This window comes from Astyanax mexicanus, chromosome 20 (assembly GCF_023375975.1).
Source record: "Astyanax mexicanus isolate ESR-SI-001 chromosome 20, AstMex3_surface, whole genome shotgun sequence".
Classification (NCBI taxonomy): Eukaryota; Metazoa; Chordata; class Actinopteri; order Characiformes; family Acestrorhamphidae; genus Astyanax; species Astyanax mexicanus.
In genome coordinates, this window is record NC_064427.1 from 8,308,847 (window position 1) to 8,335,412 (window position 26,566).

A 26,566-nucleotide genomic window follows, 5' to 3' on the forward strand; every position below is an offset into this window, starting at 1 on the left:
GATTATTATCCCAAGCGATACACAAGGAAATTAATGTTCTCACCCATGTCAGAGCTTTGGATCGTTTTTTTTTTTTTTTTTTTTCGCCTTTTTTTTTGGCACTTCTTCGATATTTAACATCTCGAACAAGGAGGAGGGTCAAAACCTTGCGATGTGGAGAGCAATTAGTATTTAGCTGGCAAATTGGTAAATTGTTAAATCGCGAGACGTGCCACGCCGGTGCCCCTCGAGATATTATAGCTGGTTCTAGCTGGATTTTCCATTGAACTTGGAAACTTGGCCTGGGGTGAGTCCGTTCCTTGACATCTCAATCCCGGGCAAGCGGTGGACTCGGAAGAGCTGCCAAGCTGCCAAGAGGTTGATTGACAGGCCTCTGAAGATGACTTTAGAAGGATCGATTTCTCTTTGGTTTCTTGTTTATTTGCTCCGGCGGTGTGAAATGTGACCGAAATACCAACAGTGCTCAGTGGCTGAATGGTACAGAGGTAGAACTTGTTAATTTATTACATTTACATCGGTTGGACAATGAAACTGAAACACCTGTCATTTTAGTGTGGGAGGTTTCATGGCTAAATTGGAGCAGCCTGATGGCCAATCTATAATCACTAATTGCACATTATTGCACCAGTAAGAGCACAGAAGAGTGTGAAGGTTCAATTAGCAGGGTAAGAGCTCAGTTTTGCTCAAAATATTGCAATGCACACAACATTATGGGTGACATACCAGAGTTCAAAAGAGAGTCTTGATGAGAGTAATGTATCAAGAGCCACATTATTCATGGTAATGTCAGCATAACCACCTAGAAGGACGAACCACAGAACTACATCCAACAGGATTAACTGTGGACGCTGTAAGAGGAAGCTGTCTGAAAGGGATGTTCAGGTGCTAACCCGGATTGTATCCAAAAAACAGAAAACCACGGCTGCCCAAATCACGGCATAATTCAATGTGCACCTCTGTGTCAACTCTCCCGTTTCCACCAGAACTGTGTCAAACACTCCTTTTGTGTTCTCCTAAAATGCCTGTGACATTTACAAATGTAACAGCAGGTAATGTTTGACCTGCGCTGCTTTATTAAAGCATTAATTAAATACTACGTAGCCTCGTCACACTCATAAGGCCTTTTAAGGTAAATTGTGTGGATTTCGCCCTAAGGCTAATCTAAGGCTCGCCGCTACTATGACACAGATCAAATGCGGAACAACACTGAGCATTTCCTCCAAGCAGTTTGTAATCTGCATTATTTATGAATGGAGCGTTTGAATAATGAAGCTTGATTGTACGTGTAACGGCACACCGCTCGGGGTGCGTGGCCTTAAAGGTGTCCGTGTGATTGTATACTTCCCTAATGGAGCTTAATGGATTGCACATAGCCCTCCGCCACTCTAATGGGGTGAGATGTCTGAGAGGTCTTTGTTCCCTGGCGCTTTCACCAATCTCCCCGCCTGACCTGCAGTTTAAAACCTCCCCGCTGACACACAGACGAGGCCGAGGTAGAGTCAGCTTTGGCAAAATCCCCTCGGGGGACTCGCGGGGGCTTTCTGTCCGGCCTCAACTGACTGACAGCAGCGTAAAAAGAGATCAGAGTGCTAGGCTGCTCCTGCGCCGATTTCCCTCAGCAAGCGATGACGCTAAGCAACACTCAACGCTGCTGTCCTAACTACTTCTCTTGCGGGTCCTACACCAGAATACTTTATAAATCCCTTCTTACTTGTCTTCTCTATCTTCTCTCTCGAACTGTCCCCTGCTGTTGGCTTGATAAGATCCCAATCCTTGGTGGAAGTCCTTGGTGGAAGTTGTAACATTCATAGTTGAAGGGTGCCGGTGCCTGCCTTCCCTGTCTCTGGATCAGATCAACATTCCAGAAGTGTGAACTAAGCACTGTTTGATTAAATCCTCCTAACCCCTTTGTTTTTCCTTTCTTTTTCTTCTCTCTTTGCTTCCTGTTCTGTTCTGGTGTTGCCCACCTTGACTCTTCACTCCCCTGTTGGCTGCTGCAATGTTGTCTCGCTCTGGATCCTTGCATTGGTTCATTCCCACCACACTGTGCAGCTGTGATTTGTGACTCTTTAACATGCATAGACTGTCACATTATTAGCCCAGTGTCCAACAATCACTCACATTCTGATAATTCTCATAATCTGCTCTCATATAAGCCATGTATAAGCCACAATCAGGTCTTCCCTAGATTGTCTAAAGCTACAGTTCTGGGAAAAAAAAATAATAAGAGACCACTTACAAATGATGAGTTTCTGATGAGTTTGACTTTACCAAATTGAAAAACTCTGAAACATAATCAAGAGGAACATTGATGACGACAAGCCATCAAACCAAGCTGAACTGCTTGGATGTTTTGCACCAGGAGTAAAGGCATAAAGTTATCCAAAAGCAGTGTGTAAGACTGGTGGAGGAGAACATGATGCCAAGATGCATGAAAACTGGGATTAAAAACCAGGGTTATTCCACCACATATTGATTTCTGAACTCTTAAAACTTCATTAATATGAATTGTTTCAAGAGTCAAAGGCATTATTTGGGGTCTGAAAGCTCTGTTTTGTTTTGTTTTCAAGCCATTTCTCATTTTCTGCAAACAAATGCTCTAAATGACAATATTTTTATTTAGAATTTGGGAGAAATATTGTCTGTACTTTATGGAATAAAACAACAATGTTCCTTTTACTCAAACATATACCTATAAATAGCAAAATAAGAGAAACTGATTCAGAAACTGAAGTGGTCTCTTAATTTTTTCCAGAGCTGTATGTTATTCTAGTTATTTTTGTTGTTGTGTCATTTGCTGTGCTATCATGAGGTGTTGACCAGAGGAGAACTGATACCCCTTTTGACTCTTGGTTCCTCCCAAGGTTTCTTCCCTTTTGCCCTAAGGGAGTTTTGCAACTCCATCATTGCCACTGTCTCAGATCCCTGTAAAGCTTCTTTGTTTCTCAACGTTCACTGTGAAAACTGCTATATAAATAAGCTTTAAAGTGTACTGAACTCATCGCTCTACCATAACAATCAAAACGCCTTCTGTTTCTCTATCTCGTTAAGGAAAACATGCAACAACAAGATCATCATTTGATCGCACGTTGTTTACGACACTTTCATTTCTAATAACGTTCGTCTTTGCAGATGAGATGGAGGAATGGCTCTGGCAGTGCCACTGTTCCCGCTTCACCATGGCAACAACACCCCGAACGAATAAATGTGCTTCCCAGTTAACATGCAAAGGCCATGACAGGGCAATTACATCATGCAAAGTTGATTTTCCTTCACACTGAGACAATGGCACACTTCATTATGGTGACCTAAAAAAAAAAAAAGCAGAAACAGTCTTTCCGGCCTTATCAGCTCTTAGCGAGCAAGCAAATAAATAAATAAATGAACGCGCGCTCTTACCAGTCAATGCCTGTAGAGTGAAAGAGACAGTACATGCTCAAGGGAGAACAGGGAGAATGAACAGAGCAAGATAATAAAAAATAAAAAAGGAGACCAGACAGGAAGGAGGGAGAATTAGCCAAAAGAAAACACGGTGAGGGAGACCAGAGGAAGACACGGAAAGACACGTCTAGGAGTCAAGGCAGCGGGAGAGAAAATACCGTGGCACATTATTGAAGGACGCTTTGGCGCTAAGCTGCTTATTGATAAAAGTGCTAATCTGGCTGGCAGAAGGTAAAGAGGCTGTGGCGATAAAATATCTGAGCTAAAGGCAATGCCATTGGGGAGCTGAGCCTCCACACAGCTTTACCTAAAGGAGCTTCTCATTTTTGTATTTTTACATAAAAGCGCCAACCTGACCACGGGGCCCTCGCCAAAGGAGTCCTCCTCGCTGCCAGAGAGAAAAGAAAAAAAAAATAACGTGACTGAATGAGTGAATGGCCCCGGCTTTCATCAGCGCAGATAGAACGAGCGAGAATGTCACAGTCTTCGCTCTCACTTATCTCCGATTATTTCCTCAGCCACATCCACAAGCAAGTCAGTAATTTGATGCAATAAGAGATTTGACACCTCGGGTGTCAAGGAGAGATTGAGGGGAGGGGGGGAAAAAAGAGACCTGATACTTTGCGAGAGACAAAAAAAAATGTTTTTGCATCCAAGTTCACATAAATCAAACTCCTCGGGGTTGTGTGCAGAAATATATTTAGGAGGAAATGAATCTGACTGTGAGCCCTTGGATATTACCATAATCACTATCATTATTGTCATCCTCATCTGCGCCCACATCATCATTAGTCTGCCATTTGCGTGCTACCGCTGTGTACTGTGCCATCCATTACTATGACAACATCAGGCATCGCCTCCCAGATCTACCGAGCGAACCCACATCAGATCTGCTGCCCTCAGAGCATCTCCTGGGCTCAGTCTGTAATCCCTCTTAACAGGTAATCATTGGGACGTTAGATCAAAATCTCTACTGACTACAGTTTGCAAGGACCTGCGGGGTTTGAACAGACCATCTTCTCCATCGCCGTCGCCCCAATCCCAACCCCAACCTCGAGTTTCAGATAGGGCTGTTCTGTTTCGGAGGAAAAGAGAAAGAGAAAAGAAAGAGGTGATCCAATTCCGCTGTGCACACTTCTGCCTGGGCAATCCCAGCTTGCTTGTCAAGATCATGAGAATCGATTAGCCTAGACTAGAGAGAGAGAGAGAGAGAGAGAAAGGCCTTCTGCCCTCATTTGCTGTAAGTGGAGATCCAACGCCGCGCTGAGATCTTACAAAACGTTCTGGCAAGGCCGTCAGTTTTAGAACGCACCAAGCTGGTTACAGGCCAAAAGCTAGGTTGAGGAATCTGTAAAAGAAATTGTCAGGTTCTGCCTGAAATGGTTATGCATGCTGCCTTTGCCTTATCTCCCGCTAATACTCCCGCTAAGACAAGATCACTCATTTGGAATATGTCCGTTGAGTGCGCTTAAACCACTGAGCACTTGTCCAGGCCAATCGATCCCAAAGTGTCAGCCAAAGCCAGTCAATCAGCAAGTGCCTGCAGAGACCCGAGCACTCCCGAGGAGACTGGGCACAGAGGCCCTGTAAAAACAACAACGCATAATAAAGCCATTCCCTCCACTTTCTGTCACTTATTTAGCCCTTGCTATGTTGACAAGATCACACCAGTGGGGTGCGGCGTGTAGCTGTGGGTGCATAAGAATCCCTCATTACCGGGATAATGTCCCTCAGAGTGGGAAAGCTCTCGGTTGTAGGCTGTACTTTATTCCGAGGTATTTGTTTATAATTGCCTCGCTCGTTTTTTTCCTCTTCCTCGCAGGCAGCCGAACAGCCAGAGCCGGCGAAGGGAGGAGGGGGGGGTATTGATCTCTCAAATTCCTGTCAGTTGCGGGAGGCCTGTGCACCTGATGGTGGATCGCTCCTCTGAGAGAGTGCCGAAGGCTGCAGGTATTGTGCTCTAATGAGGAACAGTCTGAGGGTATTATGGGGTGCATCCTCCATGGGCCGGGCACCAGGTTTGAAGGCTTTTACAACTGCATTCTGTCATGGATATCAGCCAGCCGCAGCCGGGGAGAAACAGATGCTCGAAAATGACGGAGGATTCTGGGGCGGAAGGCTTTTGCCTGTGAGGAGGAGGAGCCAGGGAGCCGGGAAGCCAGGGAGCCAAGGCACTGCGGCGGAGAAGCGAGCCACAGAAGCGATGCTTAAACGAGCAAAAAGAGCCACTAAAGGCAGGGTATATTTTATGCCTTTACCTTGTTTTTTTTTTTTTCCCCAGTGCGTAGGAGTTGATTCATTGCCAGAGTCACTGCACAATACAGGGGGCATAATTTACTCATGAGGAAGAATAAGAGCAGCACAAAGTGGCTGAAGTAGAAGAAGTGGATGAAGTTGAAGAAGAAAAAGAAGAAAAGGAGGAGGAATACTTCGCAGATATGCATAGCCTCTTGACAGACGATTTTCTTATCTCAAATTCTCGCACGCAACACGAAGAGGCAGTATGCGATGCGAGTGCTAGATGCCGAGATTGCCGAGAGATTGAAAGGGCCGATATCCTATCGTATCCTGGAAGCTACGGATGGCACGGCTAGGCTTCGCGCTATTTTTCCAGCGGTGACAAGGCCAAGAGGAGAAACTGGCGGCTAAACAACGCTCGTGCTAACTTTATTCCTTTTGGAGCTGAGCTGGATGGTCACAGCAGGCTGACGGAGGGTTTTTTCGGGGACTAATCTCTCGACACACTGGCTCCTGGAATTCACGCTGGGTGAAGAAGGTTAAGCGATGTGTTCCATTAATTAAAGCCTGCCCTAAAATCCCCCCTCGCATCCCTGCCTGCCTCCAAATCCTGGAGCACCAGTCTGAGTCTGAAGCAGCGGAGAGATGAAATGAAGGCGAAACCCGAGGGAGGGGGCCAACACTGTGCTATCTCTGTCTAATAAGGGATTTTAATTGTGTGGATTTAATTTAAGCACAGATTTACAGCTTCGCGAGCTCTCATCACGCCCACTTCAAAATAACTGGGCAAGCCTTTCCCTTGATCTAGCTGTGGGTACTAGTGCCTACCACTAGACTTCTTCATCATCATCATCATCATACAGAAGGAGGAGGAGAAGCAGATCATTAAAATGCAACAAACCTGTAACTAAATCACAGGCCTGTATCGTGCCTCGCTGAGGTTTTATGACGTATCACGGGGGTTTTAATTACGCACAACCGAGACGAAAACTCATGTAGACGAAAAAAGAAAAGGACCGTTTTCCGCAGTTTGCCTTGATTTTACAGCACTATTACTTTTTTTTTTCTTATTTACGCTTATGAACGCTTCTCTTTTATGCTCAATAACGTCCAAACGGCAGGCGTTTTCTCCTTCTCATTAACCGCAAAGTTATTCCTAAGGGAGGCTATATCGCGGCGCGAGTGTATCAGGAGCGCGGCGCCATGTTTCCGAGTGCACCGCTACATGCCTATTTAAATGCAGTGTCAAAAACGTGTTATGTCTGTGCCATGACCAACCTAATTATCAGCCCTGTTCTGTCAGCTGAGCAAGTGGTCCCCTCAGCAGCTCTCACACATTCGGAGAGGAAGGGTAGATGCAATGTGCACTGGGAAAACCCTTGATGTGTCACACACACACACATATACACACACATATCGTTTGTATTCCCCTCCTTGCGGGGTTGCCTCCACTGCCTCCAGTGCTGCGGTGCTCCACTTAAACAACCCCGGTGAACATTAAAAACTGGTCCTTGACTAAAAGCCGAGTAAAAGTATTTTAGTCTAAACTAATCAACTAAAGATGCCCAAGACATCTTAACAAAAAATAACAGTTCAAGAGGGTTAAAAAACGATGTCAAGTATCATTTTATCATTAGATATTAGAACAGGGATATTCTGCATGTCTTCCAAATATCTGCCCAAATATCACCCAATTCACAACTAGCAAGCTCCTTATAAAGGTAATTTATGTCATTCAGTTTTTAATTAAAAGTTTTTTAGTAATCACACATTTCAACACCTGTGTTCATTTGACCATGCGGGTGCCCAAACTGTTGCATATGGCTGCATAAACACTTACAGCACAATTGTTTACACCTGAACACATCGCTCATTCACTGCAAAAAGTGAAAAAAAGAAAAAAAAAAGAAGTGGCAGTTCCCAAAATAAACAGGATGGAAACAGGTATCTGACAAACTGCCTAGAGTTGTCATGGTTTAGATTTCTCACAGTGTAATGAGCTGTCTAACATAGTACTACAATTGTTTTTATCACAGTAGTATTGTATGTTCAACATTTTTTTTAGGACAGGGTTAGATTTAGGGCTAGAATAATAGTTAGGATTAGGTTTTGGGTTGAGGTTAAACTGTTTTTTGATTGTCACTTGGGACAGGGTTAGACTTAGGGCTAGAATGATAGTTAGTATTAAGCTTATACAATACAGGTGTGCCACTGACTGATTAAAACCCTGACAACAGGCACACAGATTGATTTGTTTTAAGTTATACCCCAAACACACCCATGATTAATTAAGAAAATAAGTACACACCTTTTGCACATTTCGGGCTGCACAAGGTATTATTATTATTTATTTATTTTTGTGCCCAAATGATGCCAGACGAACCATCCCTCCCTCAATCGAGCTAGGCGATGCGCAATCGACCCGTGCACTACACTGTAAACCCATACGCTGTTTGAACTCAAATTATTTAAGTCTGTTTTACATAAAATTGGATATTCCTAAACAATACTCAACTGTTTTGAGTTAGTTAAAATATTTCTGGGCACAAATACATTCAAACTGAGATCTTTCAGTTAAACCAATTTATGATAACTGAGTTTAGTCTGTTGCCATTAACAGCTTCTTTTCCATTGGCCTCTGTCACAATCTATTTGCCTACTGGGTGTGTCCAACAGTTTCTGACTAACCAGACACTCACCATCAGTGTGTAGTGATTCCCCCCCTGGGCTACCTTAGATTTAAATCAACTTCCCCTTTAGTTGTAATTAGTTTATGTTTTAATTTATGCTAACTCAAGTTATCATTCCCCATTACTTAAAAAAAATTGAGGAAACCGGCTGCCTTAAAAAAAGTTGAGTAAACTCAACTTATCCGGTCTTACAGCATAACAAAAAAAAAAAAGTTAAATCAACTTCCCCTTTAGTTGCACAGGTTTTAGACCACAATACTTTATTGTCTCGACGGACAGTTCTGGTGGAAACAGGAGACTTAAAGTGGACATTGAATCTTGCTGTAATTTTTTTGTGTTTTTATTATATACAATCCTGGTTAGCAACAGAACATCCCTTTCAGCGTCCACAGTTAATCCTGTTGGATGTGGTTCTGTCGTTCGTCCTTCTTGGTGGTCTGCTGACATTACCCTGGATACCGTGGCTCTTGATACATCACAAAGACTTGCTGTCTTGGTCACAGATGCGCCAGCAATGTGTGTCACTCATAATGTTGTGTGCATTGCAATGTTTTGGGCAAAACTGTGCTCTTACCCTGCTAATTGAACCTTCATACTCTTCTGTGCTTTTACTGGTGCAATAATGTGCAATTAATGAAGATTGGACATTAGGCTGGTCCAGTTTAGCCATGAAACCTCCCTGATGTTCTAAGTTATCCGGGCTTACAGTGTATAGAGCGCTACAACAGGACCCCTAGTTCCTATAAAGGGCTAAAAACAAGGCGTCACATGCAGCCGCCTGAACAAATCCCTCTTCACAGAGTCAGACCATGCCTGTGTGAATTGAGCATTCAGTGTTTTCCTTTTTTTTTTTTTTTTTCTCCTCTTCACCTTTGGATCAGTCTTCCCCCGACAAACAAACTCCCTTTAATGACTTTTTAAAAGAGCGGGACGAAGAGTACTGAGGCCGACCACCAGGTCCGGCCGGCGCCGGCGCAATCTGGCAAACACGGCTGCTGTGTTTACAGTTGTTAGGTTAGGTGCGACTGAGGGAGCACACACACAAACACACACACACACACACACACACCTGAGTGTACTCTCACACTCCACAATGACTCATTGTCGAGTGTATTACCGTCGGTTCCGCCAGGCCCCGCTCTCCACATCTGTCACTCCGCTTGGCTCACACTTTCATTATTTATTTTGGTCAATCTGTTTCGCCTGATGTGGGGAGGGATCCCTCACATGAGTTCACATCTGCTGAGAGATGTCACACGAGTTAACATCTGTGCCTGTTTTTCTACGCCTGTCAGTCAACTCGGCCACGGGCGTCGGCACGCAGACAGGCTGCGGGGTACCAATCAGACGTCTAAACAAATATCGGCTACAGGCCAATCAGCACGCACATTCAAAAACCAAACATGCATACATTAAACTTTCAGGAGTCCTTGCACCGACTATTGGTTAGCAGTCATTAGCAATATATATTAGCCTTGATAATCTGTATAAATAAATTATTTCCTTAATGACTCAGCAAGTAAAAATATTTTCTATTTTAGAATGATAGTCAGGATTAGGTTTTAGGTTAAACTGTTGTTGGACTGTCACTTAGGACACGGTTAGAATTAGACTAACTGAACTAATTGGACTGATGTTAAAACTACATTTTGGATTGAAAGTAAGATTAGGATTAGTGCTAGATAGGTGGTTAGGATTAGTTTTTGGATTGATATTAAAACTACTTTTTGGATTAAGATTAAGGTTAGGATAAGGTTTAGAATGATAGTTAGGATTAGGAATTGGGTTAAACTGTTGTTGGACTGTCATTTAGGTCAGGGTTAGAATTAGGGCTAGAAATGATAATTAGGATAAGGTTTTGGACTGATGTTAAAACTACTTTTTGGATTGAAAGTAATGTTAGGATCAGGGCTATAATGATAGCTAGGATTAGGTTTTAGGTTAAGCTGTTGTTGGACTGTCACTTAGGACAGGATTAAAATTAGGGCTAAAATAATAGTTAGGATTAGATTTTAGGTTTAAATGTTTTATACTGTCATTTAGGACAAAATTACAATTAGGGCTGGAATGATAGTTAGGATTAGGTTTTGGATTAAACTGTTTTTGGACTGTCACTTAGGACAGGATTAAAAGTAGGGCTAGAACGACTGTTAGGATTATGTTTTAGGTTAAACTGTTTTTAGACTGTAATTTTGGACAGGGTTAGAATTAGAACTAGAATAATAGTCAGGATTAGGTTTTAGGTTAAACTATTTTTGTCGGGCACTTAAAACATGATTACAGTTAGGGCTAGATGATAATGATAGGTAGGATTAGGTTTTGGACTGATGTTAAAACTACTTTTTGGATTGAAAGTAAGGTTAGGATTAGGGCTGAAATTGATAGTTAGGGTTATGTTTTGGGTTTTAGACTGTCACTTAGGACAGGATTACAATTATGGCTAGAATGACAGTTACAATTAGGTTTAGGTTAAACTCTTTTTGCACTGTAATTTAGGACAGGGTTCAAATTAGGGTTTGAATGATAGTTAGGATTATGTTTTGGATTAAAATGTTTTTGGACTGACACTGAGGACAGGATTGCAATTAGGGCTAGAATTATATTTAGAATTAGGGTTAGGTTAAATTGTTTTTGGACAGTCACTTAGGACTGGGTTAGGAATATAGTCAAAATAATAGGATTAGGTTTTGAATTGATGTTAAAACTATTTTTTGCATTGAAAGTAAGGTTAGGATTAGGGCTGGAATGATGGTTAGGATTAGGTTTTGGATTAAACTGTTTTTGGACTGTCACTTAGGATAGGATTACAATTAGGGATAAAATGATAATTAGGATAAGGTTTTGGACTGATGTTAAAACTACTTTTTGGATGGAGAGTAAGGTTAGGATTAGGGCTGGAATGATGGTTGGGATTAGGTATTGGATTAAACTGTTTTTGGACTGTCACTGTAGGACAAGGTTAAAATTAGGGCTAGAATGATAGTTAGGATTATTTAAATCAATAACATTATATATAGATGGGTCTCAAGATATTTTCTTAATGGCCCTGCACAGAAAATTCATGGAATTTTTCAACACTATATTTTTTGAAACTCTGATGCAATATTCAACCAAAACTACCAAGTCTCTAATAGCGATCCTCTGAATATTTGGCAATTGAAATATCTTTGCTGCAAGGCTGACATTTTGAATGTGTGACTACAATAGCACTGCTGAGGTAAATGAATGTGTGACTACAATAGCACTGCTGAGGTAAATGACTGTGTGACTACAATAGCACTGCTGAGGTAAATTAATGTATAACTACAATAGCACTGCTGAGGTAAATTAACGTATAACTACAATAGCACTGCTGAGGTAAATGAATGTGTGACTACAATAGCACTGCTGAGGTAAATTAATGTATAACTACAATAGCACTGCTGAGGTAAATGAATCTGTGACTACAATAGCACTGCTGAGGTAAATTAACCTGTGACTACAATTTCACTGCTTTTAAATTGCAGTTTTGCAATTATCTGTTCTTCTATCTGAAATATATACAATAAAATATGTACCACTCTACATTAATATATGTATATTACAAAGCATATCACAAATATCGTAATATAGCCCAGCTCGATCTCAATCTACTGTTTCTACTGTATATCTTTCATCTCCAGCATACGCTGATGCACACACCTCTATGACGTCTACATCTTTGTGCATGCAACATTAGACACATGAAACTTGCACGATGACAGACACACACCACACACACACACACACACACACATGCACACACTCGCTATCCATAGCTGGAGTCTGTTGTCACTTCCATGCCATATGCTGTCCATCACAGAGCCGGCGCTGCTTTGGGTGACTGTTCTCTCCAGTCAGTGAGTCCACAGGGCCTGCGCTCACCCTAACTGTCAGCTAGCATCTGCTGGCATTACCAAACAGCGTGCTGGTACTGACGGCGCAGGAGCCCACGCATCCTCCAACTCTGTCTCACGCATATCCGCTGCCTACTAACCATCACTAACGTACTCACTCAGGAGAACAGGCTCTACCTGATACGGCTCAGCGTCCCCTGGGCTCCCCCCACCTTCCCCCACGCGACCACACGAGCGCAAATCATTCCGCTTCAACTACTTAAACATCACTCTCCTGCCTTACTGCAGAATTAATGCGGCAGATTAGCATCTAAATGCGTTCGGCCCAAAAACAGTGCGGAGGAAACGGACGCGGACCTGCTTGGTGGCAGGAGGTCAGATATGAGCATCCCCTCCGTGTACCAGTCGGAATATTGACTCTAGCGGGATGATGACAGATATGCAGATATGCAGATATTTTACACCCTACTTAACCTCGGGAAGATAGGAATTCTAAAGCAATTATGCAAAGAGAAGAAAATACAACCCAGTCTAAATTTAGCTTTCAGACGGGTCCAAATAGTACAAAAAGTACAAAAAGAGGTGCAGTGCATGTAGAGTAACTTCACTTTACCCATCCTTGCCTTTGTACAGCTCGTCTAGGGCCACGTCTCCCCGTCAAACCGAACTAACCCCATCAGAGTTAGCGAACAACAAACACTGGCACATCTGTTCACAAGCCTGTTTGATATTTTGAGTGAACAGTTGAAAGCAAAACCAAAAAAAAAAAAAAACTGCCTTCAGTAAACCACTGTAATTGACTGAGCAGTGATTAAAGTGATTTTTTAGAGACCGAGCAGCCTCCAAGACGCAACGGACGGAAATAGGCTATAGACGACTTGTCACCGCGCAAGAGCAATTGCTCTCCTTTCTCCATCGCCGTCCAAAACCTGACTGTTAAAGACATTATTCTTCCCCGCTATAGCTTTTTTACTTTCGCCTTCTTGTGCCAAGAAACAGAAATAAAAGCAAAGGAAATAAACACCACGCTCATTATTTCAGCAGCTAAGTGCGGCATGCAAACACAAACATCTGATCTGGCAAGATCAATTCCGATTTAGATTTTTAGAGTTATTTTCAGACAAGGTATCTCATCTGCAGGTAAGGGGGAATTCAATTTAAAACTTTCAAAAAAAAAAAAAAAACTTTTTTGATTCCGCTTAAAAACTAAATTACTAAATTAAGGCCACTGCTAAGCTGTATTCTAGTGTTTTTTGACAATTAAATATATGTCAAACAAACATAAATGACCAATTTTGCACACACAAATACATTTGGTTTCTGTAAAATGTATACTTCCCCAGGCCTACAGTACCATCTTGATTCCGTCTCCAAATAAATCAGTAAGCTAGCTTGCAAACAACTGAATACAATTAGGCTTGAAGTTAGGCTTAAGTTGAACAAAACCAACAAAACCAAACTTGTACTCCTTTTTTCAGGGGTTTGTGTTCAAGATCTCTGAAATATTTAAGATCAAGATTTCAGGATCGATTTAAAACATTTTTAAGCAAACACATTTAAGACTCTTTAAAGCCTTTTTACATCTGCAGACACCTAATTCAGAAAGCAAATTTAGACATAACACAATTCATAAAACTGCAATTGCAAACTTACAGATTTTGTGCTGTATTTCGGCTGGTTGGTCTTGTAGCTGTAATCCGAGTACTGGTCCGAGCCGGTGGAGTTGTCATCTCCTCCTGTTCCCACAAAGGTGTTGGTAGCAGGAAGCTCCTGGACAGCCTGGTGCTTCTGAGAGGCAGATGGGGACTGGGCCTGGAGCTGAATGGAGGGCAGGGGTGAATTGGAGCGGTAATGCCTCCCCAAGTCAGGGCTGCTAGGCGGGTAGGTCAAGGGTAGGTGGATCCTGGGGCTGTCGTTAACCCCGTCAATGTTGAATTTCAGGCTCTTCTGAAGGCTGACCTCTTCGTCTTCTCCAAGAGGCTTGGGCGACTTTGGCGGTTTTCCTTTTCTCCCCTTTTTGCCCTTAATGCTCTTTGTCCCTTGCTTGGGGGCATAGAGGTCCTTGGTCTCCTTCTTGCCAGCTTGGTAGCCACTCTTGGTTTCTCTTTGAAGACGATGCCTGATGAAGACCACTACAATGATGACCGTGACAACCCCTGCGACACCAGCCAAGCTGCCGTACACAATGTTGCTTCTCTGAGCAGCTAAACCATAGTCAGGGTCACCTGCAATGTCTGTATCCAGGGGAGTGTATAAACTATGTCCCACTAGACCCTCCACAAGGCTGACGTTGGAAATGGTCTCATTGACGTAGATGTGGACCAGAGCAATAGCATGGCGAGAAGGCTTGCCTCTATCACTCACTTTCACTACCAAGCGATGCAGTCCCCCATGTTTTCGAGTCAGTTCCTTGGTTAGTTTGATCTCGCCATCGGAGGGCGAGATGTAGAACAGTTCGTGGGGATTCCCTCCAGCAATACTGTAAACCAGTTCGGCATTAGAGCCATAGTCTATGTCTTCTGCCTCCACCACTTCGACAACACTGTCAGGTGCAGCCAGGGGAGACAAACGCCTGAAAGATGAATTAGAAGGTTTGGTGACAACCGGAGCATTGTCATTTTCATCGAGGACATTGATTGTGACTCCAACATAGGATGATCTTGGTGGTTCCCCTCCATCAACTGCTTTAAGTCGGAATGTATAGCTGCTTTCTTTCTCCCGGTCAAAAGAGATACTGGAAAGAATCGTCCCTGTGCCGTTCTGCACTACAAAATTTCCAACATCAGGTTCAACAGAAAGCTGCACTTGAGCATTTTCACCTTTATCCATGTCTAGTACAGTCACCATCCCAACCGGGCTTAGAGGTGGCATGTTCTCCAACACAGAAAAGCTGTAACTACTCAGCATGAACTTGGGATCATTGTCATTTCTATCCAGAACCTTGATCACAACTGTGGCTGTTCCCCTGTGGCTGGGAACACCTTTGTCGGCTGCGGTAACACGGAACTCGTAGCGTTCCTTGTGCTCACGGTCAAGAGGGCTCCTTGCTCGAACCTCCCCTGAACTGGGATCAATCTCAAAGAGTCCTCTCGTTGAGGAATCCGCAATAATGCTGTAGACAAGTTCTGCATTGGTGCCGCTGTCGGCATCCAAGGCAATAACATCCAGAACCTTCTCCCCAGGCTGGTTCTCTTCAGCGAACTCCACTTCAAACAATGGAGGTGAGAATATGGGAGAGTTGTCATTAGTGTCAGTGACTTGGACCCTCAGGGAATTGGTGCTGGACAGAGCTGGGTTGCCTGAATCAACAGCTACGATCTCCACCCGGTAGTCCCGGATCCGCTCATAGTCCAAAGGTGTGGTGGTCTGCAAGAAGTACTTCTTCTTGTTATCAACAGAAGAATCACCAGCAGGCCGGAGCTGGAATGGAACATCGCCGGCTACCACACAAGTCACCACAGCGTTCTCTCCCTCGTCTTTATCCGAAACTTGCACCAGAGCCACTGCTGTGCCCACTGGCATGTCCTCTGAGATGTTTGCAACCCCATCACTATGGGTCCTAAGGCCAATGCCACGGATCTCCACAGCTGGTGCATTGTCGTTCTGGTCAGTCACCTCAATGGAAACATAAGTCGTGGAACTTTTGGGTGAGGGACCTTTGTCTCTTGCGATGACATGAAACTTAAAACTGCTTATCTCCTCACGATCCAACGGGCCTTTCACAGATATGATGCCAGTCGAACGCTCAATCTGCAGCATCTTCGGCACTGGGTCGCTGGCCTGATGTATGGTGTACTCTATCTCTCCATTTGGGCCAAGATCCGAGTCGTTGGCCTTGACCTGCAAATAGAGAAAGAGTTTTTAAAACCGAGTTTAGAACTGAGAATTAAGACAGTAAATGCTTTTCAAAGCGCCTCCAACAGGGATGTTTAGAACCTAAATTTGTAAAAGCAACAAAAATGTTTAAATCCTGGAGCAGTTCTGAAGTGAGCTGCATTGGTAAAAAAAAAAAAAAAAAACACGATCTGAGGCGCCACGGTCCCATACGTAAAATAATTTAAGAGATGTTTCACAGTGTTGTTAAATTATTAAAGTCTCTGAAAGACTGACCACAGGAGAATATTGCAACGGTGATTAAAATCATGAGAAAATATAAGGTTAATCTAGGACAAAGTTATTCCGAAAGTAAGTAAGTAAGTAAGAAACAACTATGCTTTGAGTCAACCTACATTTTTCAGGCAATTAAGATTAAGTGAAGAGGTGAACTGAGAAAACGATGCACTACTCTGCTGATATAAAGCATCAAAGTAAAGGGAATCATTTGGGGGTGGGGGAATGGAGGAATTGCAGAGGATGGTTAAGACAGCAGTGCTCATTAAAAAACTTCACACCCTGCAATGATGCAATATCTCTCATCAGTTCCTCAATGAGATCTAAAGGTTAACAGTACTGTATATATTATAATTTTTGTATAATTTTTTTTACCTGCAACACTGAGTATCCAACTGGACTGTTCTCTGAAACTTCTGCTTCGTAGGAGGACTTCTCAAACTGGGGCGCGTTGTCGTTGGCGTCAGTGATGACGACTCTCAGCAAGGCACTGCTGTAACGAGATGGGGTGCCTCCATCCACGGCATTGATGGTCAGGTCGTAGGAGTCCTTCAGCTCCCGGTCCAGGTTTCCAAGCACAATGAGCTGAGGCAATTTCTCGCCCCTGTCGTTCGCCATCTGCAGGCTAAAGAGCGCACTAGCCTCCGGTCCAGCACTCAGGTCATACTTAAGTACTCCATTCCGCTCTGTGTCCCTGTCAGTGGCCTGGGGGATGGCGAAGGTGGCCCCCATGTGAGCATTTTCCTGCACTGAGAGAGTGAGGACAGGCGAGGGGAACTGTGGCGTGTTGTCGTTTATGTCCTGCACCTCGATCCTTCCCTCAATCAGCCGGGGGCTTTGGTTCTGGATGAGGTCTGTGACCGACACTTCGAACTCTAGGAAGCAAGGCTTCCCCTTGATTCGGCAATCCTTCAGCGTTTCTCTGTCAATGGGGATCTCGGTGGTGAAGATCTCCCCCGTTTTGCCATCGACCCGCAGGTAAGGTGCGCCCACCTCCAGTTTGTACAGGTGTCCACTGTCTGGTAGGCCCTGGTCGGCCGCCAGGCTTCCTATCAGAGTGTTTGGCGGCTGTTCTTCACGCACATGGTAAAGGATTCCACCCAGGGCACTGTTGATGGAGTCCACTAGTAGGGCAAACAGCAGAAACCATCCCACTGAGAAATCCATGACGCCCCCTAGGGAGGTAGCACCTCAGTCTGCAAAACAGAGAGTGAGAAAAAAACAAGTTGAACTGTAAACATGTTGAGCTTGGTGGCAGGGAGTTTGTCAAGCAGTTTAACAGACGCTTAAAAATTCGAACGCTCATGATTTATTTCACAGCAGAGGCTGTGCAAGGATAAAAAAAAAAGGAATTCACACACCCAGCGAACTCTGTGTTTTAAATACACTGCGAACACTAAATCCAGGGCTAAAAGTACTAAAAGCTCTTAGGAAAAAAAAAAAAAAAAAAAAACTAAAAGCCTCCATTCTCATTATCTTGCATTATTCATCACACTCATTTTTTGACTAGAGGACAGAAATCACTGCTGGGACAAAGAAGAAGAGGAAGAGCAGAGGAATACTGTACAAATGTTTATCGAGAATTTAATTGCATGCAAAATTCTATCGTCCTCTGACGCAGCATATCATAGCGTCCCTTATTTTTATTATTATATATTTTTTTGGCAACAAATTCTGTGTTTCTCTCAAGACTCCCGAGTTAAATCATCCTCGTTAATGCCACATAGGAAACTGCTAATTATCACCCTTTTGACTGCCTGTCCAAGCTAAGCTGCTTTTGGAAATTAATGATTTAACACCAGTAATAAGGCAGTCCTTAATGGGCTTTTTTTTTTATTAAGAAGGTACGGGTGACCGTGTAGCCCGAGAAAAAAAAACAACAGCTCAGCACAGTCTGCACAGTTATTTACAGCATCAGTTAAGCCTGGCTCATAACCTGTTTGTAATGTGGTTTCCCCTAGATATGCGACTCGACTCAATAGGAATTTACTAGCAATGACGCTCTCATTACCGTATAGGGCTGTGAATTAGCAGAGTATTGCTTGGGTAAGGGGTTTCGATTCGTCCATAACGTTTATTTAGATGGTCTTGTGCTCTCTGGAGGAGGAGCACTGACACACTGATATGGAGTTTTTTTTATACAGCTCTGGAAAATCAGGTTTTTTTCTGAATCAGTTTGTCTGATTTTGCTATGTATAGGTATATTCCATTACATTTATCCCAAATTCCAAATAAAACTATTGTCATTTAGAGCATGTATTTGCAAAAAATGAGAAATGGCTAAAATAACAAAAAAGATGCAGATTTAATCACAGTTTTCATGCATCTTGGCATGTTCTCCTCCACCAGTCTTACACGCTGCTTTTGGATAACGTTATGCCTTTACTCCTGGCGCAAAAACTCAAGCAGGTCAGCTTGGTTTGATGGCTTGGTGTCATCCATGGCATCAACTAGGCATATAACACACTTTACAGCAAGTTTTTTATAACAACTTAAAAAATATTTTATTGTTTTTCCCCAATAAAGTAATGCATCTTCATTTACCAGTCAATAAAATAAAATAAAAGAGTACAATTAACAAGATAAGAGATCAACGACAAAACAAGAGACATCTATCTGTAACTATTTGTAGCAATAACTAAATATTATATTAGTTTTTTGAGGTCATGCAATTACATACCAGCTCTTAAAAAGTAATTTTTTTATCAATTTTGAAAGAGAGTTACAAACTTGCTTGCTGCTTTCATGGGTCCTTGGCAAACTAGTAAATAAAGCAACTTCCTGTATTTGAATTGGTTTCAACATAAAAGTACCAAAGTAGTAGTTTCTTGATGGTTGAACCACATGATGTTCTATAAAATGGATATCGTTGGACAGAGTTGGCTTGTATATTAGGATGTAAATTAAATTATAAATGCTTTGAAATTTTGATAGGGCTAATATATATATATATATATATATATATATATATATATATATATATATTTAATAATAATAATTAATAATTTAAACTGCGGCATTCTGTAAGAAAAAAGTTTACTTCGAACAAAAGCTGACTTCACTGCACATGTAAGATTCCGTTAAGAGACCTTTTACTTGAATTTTTCATTTTTTCTTCTCAAAAAAAGAAACAATTACAAAAACGTTGTAAATTTTACTTTGGCATTTAGACTAAAATGTACAAAAATATATTTGACGACAAACAATTAAAAAAGAAAAACACCAAGTAGTGCAAATAATTTGACGTGAAATTGTTGAGTAACTAGACTGTAGTAGATTATTCTTGTAGATAGTGCTTAAATAAACTTTAAAACATTTATTTTTTTTTTAAGTTAAAAAAAAACATTTTTTACAGTGTAGCAAAAAAATAAAAATCACGCTGTTCTCATTTCCCATTATATATCTACTAGAGACAGATTATATCTGCCTTGTATCATATTTTTTTTTTACTTTAATCCTGGATATATGGAGATATTTGGAGTGCATTATTAGTATTATTAGTATGATGACATTCTGGATCATTGACTTCTGTTACAAATCTGATAAAAATGTGTGCTATATATCATATCATATTGTATGCAATAATAACATATATTCTTAAATATATATACAGTACAGGCCAAAAGTTTGAACACACCTTCTCATTCAATGCGTTTTCTTTATTTTCATGACTATTTACATTGTAGATTCTCACTGAAGGCACCAAAACTATAAATGAACACATGTGGAGTTTCATGTACTTAATAAAAAATGAGCTGGCCTCCACAGTCACCGGACCCGAACCCAATCCAGATGGTTTGGGGTGAGCTGGAGCACAGAGTGAAGAAGGCAAAGAGCCAACAAGTGCTAATAAACACCTCTGAGAACTCCTTCTCCTTCAAGACTGTTGGAAAACCATTTCAGGTGGCCACCTCTTGAAGCTCATTAAGAGAATGATGCCAAGAGTGTGCAAAGCAGTAATCAGAGCAAAGGGTGGCTATTTTGAAGAGACTAAAATATCTTTTTTTTTTTTTTTTTAGTTATTTCACCTTTTTTTGTTAAGTATATAACAAACATGTGTTCATTCATAGTTTTGATGCCTTCAGTGAGAATCTAGAATGTAAAAAAGTCATGAAAATAAAGAAACCGCATTGAAAAAGAAAAGGTGTTAATTAGTGTTTTGTCATATCGCCAAGAGTATCGTTATCGCAAAAATACCATGAAATACAGTATTGTGGTATTATTTTAGGGCTATATCGCCCACCCCTTCATCAGATCAGAGTCCTACAGGATTTACAACTTGAACCCCAGCAGTCCAAACGCCGGCAATGCCAAGTTTCTTAGTACGCGGGTCACAGAGAACCCGGAAGGCCTGACCTTTATCTCCCAGCCCAGATTTACTTTAAAGCTTACGAGAAATCTCCATCTCATCTCAGCGCCGGCGTTTCGGGCTAATTTACACACTGTAATGCTTGTGTTTGATTTCTAACCTGCTATGCCTCCTCATTAATGAATAGCCTCTAATTTAGCGGCGGCTTTGATCCGTATTCCCCAAGCTAAAGGCTTCTCCTTTCTTTCTTTCAGGCTTCACATCATTTCAGACTTTAATTATTTCCCCGAGAAGGAAGATTCCTTGTTGTGATTTGAAAAAAAAAAAAAAAAGAAAAAAAAAAAAAGAATAATAATATAATAAGGAGCAGACGGTTTATTGAGCCGAATTGTATTAACACTCCGACACGGCGTTCCCAACTCTCCCTAATGATTCCAGCGCAAAACACTTGTGTAGACATCATCATCCGAGCAGGAACGCCAAAACCCGACTCGGAATCGATGCAGTTTTGTAGCACCGCACAAACAGCCGCGGTCCCGCGGAAAGCGAATAAGTGTAACACAAAACAGCTAAACACAGGAAAGCATGGAAATCCGATGCGAAATCCAATTCCTCTGTATCCGTTAAGATCGGGATTGCAGCATATTGATGCGCTAATTGCTCAGTTATTGATGTGTCCCTTTTTGCATTTGCAGGGCAGCCTCCTGTCGATTGGCCTGGAATGATAGCATGCGGGGTAAAAACATGATTAGAAAGTGGGACATAAAGCCCAGTTTCTGAAGGCCTGAGCAGTAACTCAGCGACGAGCGCCTGAAGCCACGGGCTGGGAGACCTCACGCAAAGGTTAATGAGAGCCTAGAGGATTCCCCTCATGAACTGGAAACAGTATTAATATGCATAACGTTAGATCAATGATATGAAAGTCCACTGATAGAAAAAAAATATAGACTTGCATGTGAATTTCTTGCATTAATGCCAAAAATGAAACGATGGCCAAAAAAAAATTAGCCATCTTACTTTAGATGAAAAACTTTCGGTACCACTTTAAAATAAGACTACCTTTATAAAAGGTTTATGAATGGTTTATAAAGTTACTTTAGAGTTTGCTAATAGTTAATAATTAGGTTTAAATACTTTAAAACCCTTTATTAACCAGTTAATAATTATACAACAACATATACATAGAAATTGCAACAATTGCAGAGTTGAAAAATTGCTAAATATTAATTCCTCGCTCATTTCTACTGTCAAACCTCAGATCTTTCTAGACACTGATCTTACTTTGTGTTTTCCATCAATCAGCATTAAACCTGTCATTAATGAATGTGTAAGTATGTTTAATTATTTACTATAAATGAAATGACTACGTGGAATTAAACAACCTAATCAATAATTTACAACCTAACATTTACAACCTTATCAATACTAATTTATAAACAGTTTATAAACCCTTCATAAGGGTAGTCTTATTTTAAAGTGGTACCAAGCTTTCAATTTCAAAATAATTAGTTAGTATCTGAAAATAATGACTAAGTATCTCAAAATAATGACTTAGTATCTCAAAATAATGACATAGCATCTTAACATAATGATTTGTTATCTCAAAATAATGACAGTATCTCAAAATAATGACAGTATCTCAAAATAATGACTAAGTATCTCACAATACTGACTTGCTATCTTAAAATAATGACTTAGTATATCTAAATAATGAATAAATACCTTAAAATAATGACTTGCTATCTCAAAATAATGACTTAGTACCTAAAATAATGACTAATATCTTAAAATAATGACCTGCTAACTCAAAATAATGGCTAAGTATCTTATAAAAATGACTTAGTATCTCAAAATATTGACTTAGTATCTCACAATAATGCGATAGCAGTTTACTTAATATATATATATATATATTTTTTTTATTATTATTATTTTAGATAGCAGGAATGGGCTTTCATATGAAAGGGATTGTAGTTGAGCAAGAAAAAATCTCTATTCAGATCAATTTAATGCTAATTAAATAGGTACATATATAGCTTGTCTCTGATTCGTTCCTCAAATTAATGGCGGCTAAATATTATGATGTCACATGAAACACAAAAATAGACATACAGTACTAGACTACACCCATCACTCACTACAAAACTGAAAGATAACAGCCTACTACCACAGATCCCATCAGAATATATGCCACACAACACTGAGTGCCAACAGAATACCAAGTACCAACAGCAAAAAATACATTTAATCTGATAATACTGATAAAAATCATTATGAACAATAATATATCCAATATATTGCAAGGCTATTACGCACCATTAGTGTTAAATTGGCAAATACTTTAACCACCCAGCAGGTTCAAGCTAATACGTGTGTCAGATTAAAGCACTGCAGCTGCTTTATTCTGTATTAAATTGAATTTGTGCCCATCTATTATTTGCTTTAATACCTATAAGATGCTTCATTTAGCAATAATCAAAGTCTTGTTCGGAGGCCTTACAGAGAAACAAAAGCAAATGCACTGTAGCTCAGTAGTACACAGTAGTAGCAGTCTTCAGCTGATATGAAGAAAATGTATGTATATATTTTATATGTGTTTTCTCTCTTTTTGTAATTTATTTACATTGTAAATTAAATGTAACAATGAAAACATTAAAGCTATACAGCTTTATGGCCCGCAGGCATAAAACATCTGGCCCGTGAGGTTGTTTGAACTATAATGAAATAAATAAATAAATAAATAAAATGCTTCTCCGGCTAGCTTTTGTTTATATCCCTCCCCTGTCTCTCTCTCTGTCAAGCTCGGCATGTCGCGCTTTACTTTCCGCCCGTTCTCGTTTTGACAGAAATGGAATCTAAAGTGCAGAATATTTAGTTTATGCTTAAAAAACAAATATCATATCAGCTTTTTAATTGAAACAGCTTGTCGTATGGGCATTCTATTAGCTTTATTTGCCATAATTAGCAACACTGTTCACCACTGGGGACTTATTTATGAACTTAGTCCAAAAACACAATGCCATTTGGGATCAAAAGCTGTTCTCTTAGTAAAAGCTGGAATTAGATTTGAGATTTAAGTTTCACACTTGTGTAAGGGGTTCTGATTTGTTAGATGTGTATCTTAGCTAAGCTAAGCTACCCATCTAGCTTAGCTAAGTAAGCTATGCTAAGCTAACCCTCTAGATGACCTTTTAGTCAAACAACAAAATGAGAGCACCTGCAAAAGACACAGAGCTCCCAATACACAAGGGCACTTGTGTTAAATTGGAAGGAACGGGTATTAATTAGTTAGCTAGTTAGCTAAGTTACACTAAGCTAATCATCTGGAAGTATGGAAGCCCATTCCCGCCACCTAAAAAAAAAAAAAAACTTTTTTTTTATTATTATTGAGAAAACTCAATCTCATTATTTTGAGTCATTGTTGCGTGATACTAAGTCATTATTTTGTAATACTATCTCATTGTTTTGTGATATTAAGCCATTCTTTTGAGTTGCCAAGTCATTACTGTGAGATGCTAAGTCATTATTTTAAAAGAAAAAACTTTTTTTTACAAAAGCAAACACATTTGCTATCTTAAAATAATAACTTGGTAACTGAAAATAATGACTTGCTATCTCAAAATAAGGACTTAGTATCTCACAGTAATGACTAAGTATCTCAAAACAATGATTTTTCTTTTAAAATAAGGATTTAGTAACTCAAAATAATGACTTAGTATCTTAAATAATGACTAAGTATCTCAAAATAATGACTTTTTGATTAACTGTTATTAAGACAGTATAGAGCTTGTAACACCTTAGCCCATGTCTGTCTTCTGTTTCTCCCTCGTTTGGTCTCTTGTGCTCCTGCCCCTCTGTTTTCCTGTCAAGTGTTCCCAGCCATGTGCTTGTGTTGTTGTTTTTGTACCTGTCTCCACCATAGCTCCGCCCCAGCCCTGCCCTAGCTATTAGTGTTCTCACCTGTGTCCTGTCTGTTACCCCGCCCCCTCGTCATCCAAACCCAGGTGTTTCTCACTGTCCTCTTGTATTTAAGCCCCTCTGTTAGAATGTTCAGTGTCGAGTCTTTTGTATAGTTTGTATCCTTTGTATCCTTTGTACCTTTTGTATCCTCGTATCCTCGCATCCTCGCTATCCGTATGTATCCTAGTCTTAGTTTGGTAGTCTGTGTTTCTTAGTCTTTGTTCTAGTTTTATATTCTCCCTGCCTTGTTTTTTTTTGTAGTTGTTTGCGTTACCCGTGTTTTGTTTACTGTTTTATTTTATCTTGTTTGTTTTAATAAAATATTGCACTTACGTCCATCCCTCCGTCTCCCCGCGTAACAGAGCTATTATCACTATATGTATTTTTTTTTTAACATACTGTAGTTTTTTTTTTTTTTTTTTAATGATCCTGATCCTAAAGACACACCCAACTCTAGAGTGAGATTTTCTCATTTCATTATTCCTTGAAGGTGAGAAAGAGGGAGGAGCTTCTGAAACACTAAAGAGATGGTTTGAAACCAGGAGTTGCTCTGAAGCTGTTATTGTTAGGCAGCCAAACGTCTGTATTGATTAGCCTGTATAGAGCAGTGTCTGTGCTGCATCATCACAGTGGGAGGAATTAACAGGCCCCCAGCGTTCGCTTCCCAAAGCATGTCACCAGAGGTATGTGGGTCAGTCACAAGAGGACCGTTTGAGAGAAGCGCTCCATTCACTTCCATTCATTTTCAAGTGTTTACCATCCAGAGATAAAGGAACATTTGAGCCTTGTGTACAGCGCATGACTTTTAAAGCCGTAGCCGATTATAAAAACAGTGGGTATCTCTCAGTTCCTCACTGAGTTTTGCTGATTTTTTAAGGATCTTCATCTACGTCACAACAATAGACAAACACAGTCTGCTTAAACCATAGACTGTATATAGCTGGACAGAACATCGTCTTTCAAAAGTGAAGCCACCACAGGTCGGGCGCCCCCTGCTGTTCGGTTTCAGAAAGCCGTGTAACCCCACCCATCCCCATAGGTTTCAATGGCAAAACAGACAACATTCAATCACGTTTTTTTTTCTAATATACTGTAATTCTACCTCCTTTATTTAAATGCAGCAGCTAGTGTAACCTCTGCTTATATTGTCATATTTTTATATCCCCACAGAATTCGTTTTTAAAAGTTTTTCAGCTCTATTCAAAAAAGGTGTGGTTATTGTAAAAGGGCTGGTTATGGGTGGGACCAATAACAGACCGTCAGCTCCGCTCTGCAGTCTGTGACCGCAAGGCAGCCCTCAGGGGCGGGGTTATTTAAATGAGTAGGCTGCTCTCCACAGTCTTTCTCCCTCCTCTGGTCTCTACTGCGCTCTACAGACTCGGGTTTCAGGATCGCCAACATGGCGGAAGATTTTGGCTTCATTTTCATTGAATGAATGGGAACGGCGACATGGCGTCCATCTTTTTTTTACAGTCTCTGGCTTAAACTAATACCACAAAAAAATATATATATGTTTGCATATAAAGGTTTAAAAATATAAAGGGCTCACATACCTTTTCTTGCAACTGTATCTGACAGGCAGTGAGTCTGAGTTTCACTTTTTTACATTAGTTTGACATTGAGAGATTCAAAATTCTGACATTAATCAGTGTAATCAGCTTTTGTTTCACTTCTAAATGATAGAAAACAACTAAAACTAACTTTAAACCTTCACCTATCTTTTATTTTTGAATATCGTGACTGAAATTATTATTTTTTTAAATTAATTTTCAGCACTAAACAGCACTTTGAGAACTGTAGAAAAATTACTGGCCAAAACAAGTGATGAATAATTATCTAGAACTTTCTCAAAATGTGACCTCGTGATGTGCAATACAAAGAAATGTATACATATATACATATATATCTCCAAAATAATAATAATAATAATAATAATAATAATA

The 26,566-nt window shown here is 40.7% G+C and overlaps 1 protein-coding gene across 1 annotated transcript in view; it reads right to left on the reverse strand.

Moving 5' to 3' along the window:
- pcdh1a (protocadherin 1a) overlaps positions 1-26,566 on the reverse strand; it is a 200,899-nt gene that overhangs the window by 152,028 nt on the left and 22,305 nt on the right. The window contains exons 2-3 of the mRNA XM_007233812.4: positions 16,730-17,550; positions 13,898-16,084 (exon numbers count right to left, since the gene is read on the reverse strand). Coding sequence (XP_007233874.3) covers positions 13,898-16,084; positions 16,730-17,521 — 2,979 coding nt within the window. The 5' untranslated portion in view covers positions 17,522-17,550. The remainder of the gene's footprint in view (positions 1-13,897; positions 16,085-16,729; positions 17,551-26,566) is intronic.